This window comes from Symphodus melops (genome assembly GCF_947650265.1).
Source record: "Symphodus melops genome assembly, chromosome: 9".
NCBI classification, from domain to species: domain Eukaryota; kingdom Metazoa; phylum Chordata; class Actinopteri; order Labriformes; family Labridae; genus Symphodus; species Symphodus melops.
This window is the reverse complement of record NC_136699.1, coordinates 9,413,028-9,419,764: the sequence shown is the minus strand read 5'-3', so window position 1 is coordinate 9,419,764 and position 6,737 is coordinate 9,413,028. Positions and strand designations below refer to the sequence as shown.

The window sequence follows — 6,737 nt, the reverse complement described above, 5'->3', positions numbered from 1 at the left end:
CACTGAAAAATACATCTAAATCCTATGATATTTGCACGCACTACATTAGAACAACTGTGTATTTCAGTAAATGGAGTTAAATTCTGGAAATTGAAAAGAATGTAAAGGCTAAAGAAAGCTGTCTTTGACTGTATTTTATTGTTTTAATATTGTTGATTTATTTATATTTTGTGAAAGAAAGAATAAACAACAGGTAAGCCATTTTATTTTGTTTGAACAGTATCTTATGTTGTTAAGAAAGGGGTAGGTATTATCAGTTTTCTTCTTCCTGCTCCTCTTTGGTCATGGACAGTATTTCGGTGTTATGAGAAAGCATTTCATGTTGTGTTTTATTGTGTTTGGAACCTTACACTGAAATGAGCAAATAAATCATATATGAAATGACATGGATGTAATGTTTCAAGTATCTTATCACAGCTTTTTCTTTAGTCCCTCTCCTGTTGTCCCCCCACCTCTACATACAGTAATGCATGTGACTCTCTACTCCACAAAGTCATCACTTTAAACAGACTACAACTCCTTCAAACTCTCCAACAATATCTTCATTATTTATAAAGATTTACTTTACAGTAGAATTTGCTGACTACATTTTTACATGACAAAGAAACAACAAAAGTGGAGAAAGGAATATTTGAAATGACCATGTCTGAATCTGAATCGCTCCCACTATTTTTTTATTGACTATTGTTGCATTTTAAATAAACAAATATGTTTAACCTTTAATGACCCAGGAAAGAAACTAAAGAACAAATCACCTTATTTTATCAAAAACAATTATTGTTTTCAAGGCCTCATGTATTTCATTTTGTTGAGAAGAATTACACATTTACCATAGTACTGTGAGTTGCAAATTTGAGGTACTTTAATTTAGATGTATACAATTTATCTACTTTAAAGACGTACTTCCACAAAACAAAACTCTTGTGTAATTTTACTCCATAACATTTTCCTGAAAACATTAGCCTACTTGTTAGTCATCTATTTTCAATAATTTTATAGTTTTCTGTTTCAACCATCAACTCTATGGTCCCAACTTTTACCTGGATGAGATGCAAACTTGTTTATCAATTTCTGTAAATTTGAGCATTATCATTTTTATTTTTAAACTGAGCATAAAGTTTTCCTTTGTGGTGTGAGAACATTTCCCTACTGTTTAAAATACTAAAATTACATAGACCCCCTTTTCAAAGCTGGAAGATGCATTGTCACAAAGTTTTTAATTTTATCCATAAATTAAATTCAAAGCAGAAGGATGCTCATATGAGTGAAAGGATGTTTCACTCATATGACTTCCCTCAGTTGTTGTAGGTTTTAATCTTATGAATGGCATAAGGGCTGGAGTCTCGGGGTGGCCAGATGTCTCCGTTAGGCAGATCTCTTGTCTGTTCCCCCTCACGCTCAACCATCTCTACAGTCAGGGTGGAGGGACTTAAGATCTCTGCTGTGCGGTAGGACTGTGTGAGACGACAGAAGGATGATGTGTCTGAGATATCTTCGTCAAAGAGGTCCTCCATGAGTTCCTTGTGCCGTCTGCGAGATGCTTTCATCTCATCGTTCAGCTCAGAAACCAGATCTTTCACGTCCTTCACCAGTGTGGAGCGCAGACCAAAAAGGCAGAGCAGGAAAACCAGGCCGGCACAGATGCCAGAGACGAAGTACAGAGCCACTCGCTCTGGGAGACCTGGAGGAGATACAAGTGATGATCATGGTTTAAACCGAAGATACAACAAATGCACAGTAACAGGCAGCTGCACAGAAGAAACGATGATGTAGTGTCATGAAATGTGATTGAGCATAATCAAAATAATTTGTAGTTGTTGATATTAAATGACTTTCCTTTGTGTTTATATGAGCCTTTTCTGCACTAAAGGTCCCATTTTCTTGATTTAAAACTTAAAACCTGTCTGGCTCTTGAAATTTGAACTTCACGAAAGGTCAAAATTGTGCATGCAACCCCAGACCGAGGTCTACAGGCATCATTGCACATACCCAATATTTTTTCTATGATCTCCAGAGAGTTGGTTAAGAGCACGTTATGAGGCCTGTAGGTTGGACCTGTGTACCATCCACCTGCAGGTGAGAGGGGGTCCAGGGCTCAGACGCCAGTCAAAGTCTGCTTCATGACACAAAACCTGAGTTCACTGTGTGTTCTTCTCACCGTGTGTATAATCTGTGATCATAAAGGGATCTGATGAACCTCGACCGACATCATCCAGAAGATACCGAGGCACTGAAGGAGATTGAGATTGTTTTGTTATTTCACGATGCAGCAGACCATATCAGTAACAAGCAGCAACTTTAGAGGGGTTTTTTTCCTCACCACAAGTAAATGACACCCGCAGGTGTTTCCTGGTGCCAGAGAAGCAGGGGTCTCCAAAGGTTTGGGTATCAGCCAGAACTGAGCAGTTAGATCTGCCATGACACCTGCGTGACACTTTCCTCAGAGCTGAAGGGGACAAGCACTCTGTGGGAAAACACAAAACTTAATATCTTAATCAGTTTTATGTCATCAATTTAACTATCTCTTGGTCTCACAGCTCAGCTCTGAGTTCAAAACATAATCTTACTGAGGATGCATCAGATCATTTCTAAGCACTTTTTCTCTCCACTGTGTATATGTAGACTACACATTTGTTGCACTTTGGTTGAAATGAAATGGTTCAGTTTCAGACCCATGTCAGCGTGCGATCCCGGCTCCTGAGGGCAGTAAGGACTGCCGTGCAGCAGGTGTCCAAATGTTGCTGAGTAGATTGCGAGGACAGTTTCATTTTTACACATCAGCCTCAGACGCTCGTTTTCACACACCAGTCTCGTGCGATGGTGCTCTGAACGAAGCAACACAAATAATAACAGATAAAGTTGATGAGTACCCTGTGGAATGTAAGGAAAATATCATACTACAGTCTTGCATGTTAGCTCATTAATGTTAGATTTGATGCCCCTTTAAAGCTTCTTTAATCCAAATGTTTTAATCCAAATTTCAATTTGTTGTCTCTGAAATATCTTCTGCTTAGTGTGCAGTAAAAATGCTTGAAATGAAGTGTTGGAATGTTCTTTGTATATTGGCTCAAATACTTAAACTCCAATAAGTTTTGCCAGCTTGTACTATATATGCCAAAGTGTATTTCATACCACTTGAAGTGGAAGTTTTTGCTGTACAGTGTGCTATGTTTCGCTAATAGCTCCACTTACTGTAAAAAAAAAAAAACTGTCATTATTTAGTCAAATAATCATTCCTAAGGAGAATTGCATGTGTGAAACATACAGTAAAGCAATTAAATGGAAAGATGATAACTGATTTAACATTGAAATCCTGACATTTTACAGGTGCTTACTGCTTACCTGGTCTGCACTTGTAAGCTACTAGGAGGTACTTGCTGGTGAGGGGGCAGGGGTCCTCCCCAAACACGGGACTGAAGACTGGGATGTGACAGGACCGGCGATCCTGACACTCTGACACCACTTTCTGTAAGAATGGTGGGAACGATCAGGCTACAGTCTGCTGTCTGAATCATGGAAACATTACTGCACATTCACCTTCCTCGTCATCATTTATAAATGTACCTCGACAGCAACAGGAGAAGTGCACTCTGAGTCTTCCTCCACAGTTATGTTTGTGTTTGCAGAGGGACAGAGATACTGATTGGGAACACGTCGTCCATAGAAAGCAGACAGGACAGAAACTGACGTCCTGGAAGGACACTTGACGATGAGCGTGTCTCCTTCGCATGCATGAGCTGTGTGGTTCTTCAGAATGGTGTGTAGATATTCTAAAAGAGGACACAAGGTGGTGCTAAACACACTATTATGTATTCATTTTGCTTGAAGGAGACCCGTTTGAGGTTACTTAATTCTATAATTAAAACAAGATTTGACAACAACATCAGTATTTCCTATGTTATCTTTATACACAGACATTTTTGGTTGTTTAAGTTATTGTGACTGAATGATTCTTAATTGCATCCTTTCATTTCACCCACACATTGTCAATAATTTGTCAGTCACTTGTGTGCACTGTTAGAAGCGTTTTAAGTCATTTTAACTAAAGGTCCTAGTCGTTGACTGGGTGGAGTCTGAGTCACTGGGTGTAGCGCTCCACTTAACTATGACCACATATAGCTACATTAAAAAAAGACAACAGAAGAGAGACTCTAAAGTTAAGTCTCACATCCTGTGTGTGTGTGTGTGTGTGTGTGTGTGTGTGTGTGTGTGTGTGTGTGTGTGTGTGTGTGAGCAAATGAGAGGCAGTGCCAGGCACTTGTTCACAATGAACTATTATTAGGCCCTTCAGAGGCTGCAGCCACACAGAAAATGGAAGCTCTACAGTGGTCAGATAGAGAGATACGCTGAAATGTGGCGTTGACTTAACACATCATATTGTTTAAATGCCTGGAGACAAAACAACAACTCAACTGCAGTTTATGATGTCAAACTAAAATCCTGTTCTGTTTAAGATCAGGGATCTTTATTCTGGTCTTCAACGGGGGTTTCAGCAGCTGTTTGAAAAACAGGATGTGCCGAGAAATATCAGAGGATTAATAGCTTTCAGAAGCTTCCTTTGTCTCAGCCAAATAACAATGGTCAGCAGTATTACTTTTATCTTGATAACGTATTTTATAATGTCAGAAATGAAGCACTCACGAGAGAAATCAGGACCAGAGTTTGCGGTGCGAATCTTCAGAGTCAGAACAAGAGGAAAGAGGAGGCAGAAACTCCACGGCACAGTTATTGTGCACATCCTGCAGGACAGAGCCCAGGGTTTTGTTGTAATGGATTTTTTGTGCGATATACTGCTGGGAGAGAGCGGCCAGTAAGTCAATGACAGCATTGTGTTGACAAGAAGCAATCAGCCCCCCCTTTTGGCAATAAAAGAAACGTCAGGATTCCTGATTGAACTGATAGCAGCGCTAATGCAGCTTTAGCTCAGATGGTATGCTTGCATGTACATTCGATTTTTATTGTCATTGTCACAACCTGGTGAACTGGAGCAAAATTATTAACTTATTTCAAGTAACCGCAGAAGCTCACACCCTCACTCTGTAAGTTAATGAAAAGAAGCACCTTGCTGATTTTCTTTTTTTTTAAATTAGTTTATGGAGAACCTAGATGGATAATTTACTGTCTATCTTCACGTTAAGCTAGGCTCATCAGCTCCAAACATCAAACTTAAAACCACACGTGATATTTATCATTTCAGGTTACTCTTGTCTCACAAAGACAACACACTATTGCATATTCCAAAATGCTATAATACTGTGTTTAAAACATTATTCTCTATCTTCAATTTAGGTATAAATACTAAAACATCACCTGGAGTTGTTACACTTTTCTCTTTCGGTCACCTCGACAAAGAGGTCAAAGATGCCAAATCTATTGTACACCAAGCCTCCAGCAATCATTTGACATGTTTGATGACTAAGATAGGAGAGGAGCAAGACAGCAGAAAGACAAAAAATAACTTTCCCAGAATCGACTGTGAAGAACAAGAGACGATTCATGCTTGTATTTGTAGTCTGAAACTTTTCATTTCATTACTTGCTAAAACAACTCTCTATGAACAGCAACAAATACATAAATACATGGAATGTAATTGACAAGGTTACAGTTCAAATAATTCGGCTTTCAAATGCCTAAGACCAAAATGTTTCTTTTTTTAAAAAAACAGTAAGAAAATTAGTCGCATTGAATCAGTCAAAATTGTCATATGTTGACAGGATAAGATTTTTGAGATCTTGACCTTATGTGTGTGATCATGTGTGTATTTATGCGTTTATAATGGCAAAAATCTAGACTCATTCTTGGCCTGGCTTGTCAACAGTGTGGTTTCTGTTTCTGGAGATAAGGCTCTTGTTTCCAGGAGGTCACTTCCAGCCGCTGTGTTTGTCCAGTGGAGATATGTCTTTCACTCTCCATGAGATAGAGCTTTGCTTTTTGTCTTAGGAAAAGAAAGAGAGGAAGGTCATTGATGTTTCCACTACTGCCCATCTTTTCCTGGGATAATACTCGGGAAATCCCTCCTGTTGAATTTCCTCTCAGTGAAGCAATCATTTTGTTTCGGTTTACTATAAATGCTCTGATTATAATTGTTGTTTCTTTTTTACACAGCCCATCCCTCTCAAACGGATGGAATAATGACCAAACACTAATCAAAAATACAAAGGAGGTGATCCCCATCTCCTGAGAGTATTATCAATGTTGGCAGCCACTTGTTGATGGTGAATCAAAATGAATGAGTCTAAATGGCACTCCAGTCATTATTGCCCAAACTACAATAAACACTCCCTCCATAGCAACAGAGCAGGCGTGATAAAGGAGGCAGATCATTTAAAAGGAGAAGCTGATGTTTTCATCATGCCTGTTAATAAAGACATACTCCCACCAGTGAAATTCCTTTTCCTCCTATCAGTAGAGTAAATAAAGTAACTAATTATATCTTACACGTGTCTCCAGTAGTTGTCTTGGAGGATGGCTCATCCTCCAACCAATTTCACATACCAGGAAAACCTCCCTACTTTTTCTCTCAGCATAACTTTCTCTTTCTCTGTCTCTGTTGCCTTTCCTGTGATGGTTCTGTGTTGCTCATCATATTTCCAGGATGTTTGAGATTTCAACATGATGGCTGTGTTACATGGAACAGAGCCAAAACAAAAAAGCACATGACACAGAGCCTGACACAGAGTATCTTTGTGGGTTTTGTATCTGAATTTCTAGAGAATGTTACACAATCATTTTTTCTA

At 38.9% G+C, this 6,737-nt stretch overlaps 1 protein-coding gene across 2 annotated transcripts; it reads right to left on the bottom strand.

Moving 5' to 3' along the window:
- Positions 1–437: 437 nt before the first annotated feature.
- On the bottom strand, positions 438–4,779 carry LOC306829736 (protein eva-1 homolog C). Of its 2 annotated transcripts, XM_079352883.1 has the most exons (8): positions 4,642–4,779; positions 3,565–3,770; positions 3,343–3,466; positions 2,673–2,825; positions 2,321–2,464; positions 2,159–2,230; positions 1,990–2,070; positions 438–1,681 (listed from the first exon to the last, which is right to left on the bottom strand). In XM_079352883.1, exons 1-8 carry the CDS (start codon positions 4,736–4,738, stop codon positions 1,296–1,298), a joined length of 1,263 nt encoding a protein of 420 aa, XP_079209009.1. In that variant the 5' UTR covers positions 4,739–4,779; the 3' UTR covers positions 438–1,295. The 2 variants fall into 2 exon arrangements, with proteins under 2 accessions (XP_079209009.1, XP_079209010.1); XM_079352884.1 differs by lacking the exon at positions 1,990–2,070.
- Between the last annotated feature and the right edge of the window lie 1,958 nt (positions 4,780–6,737).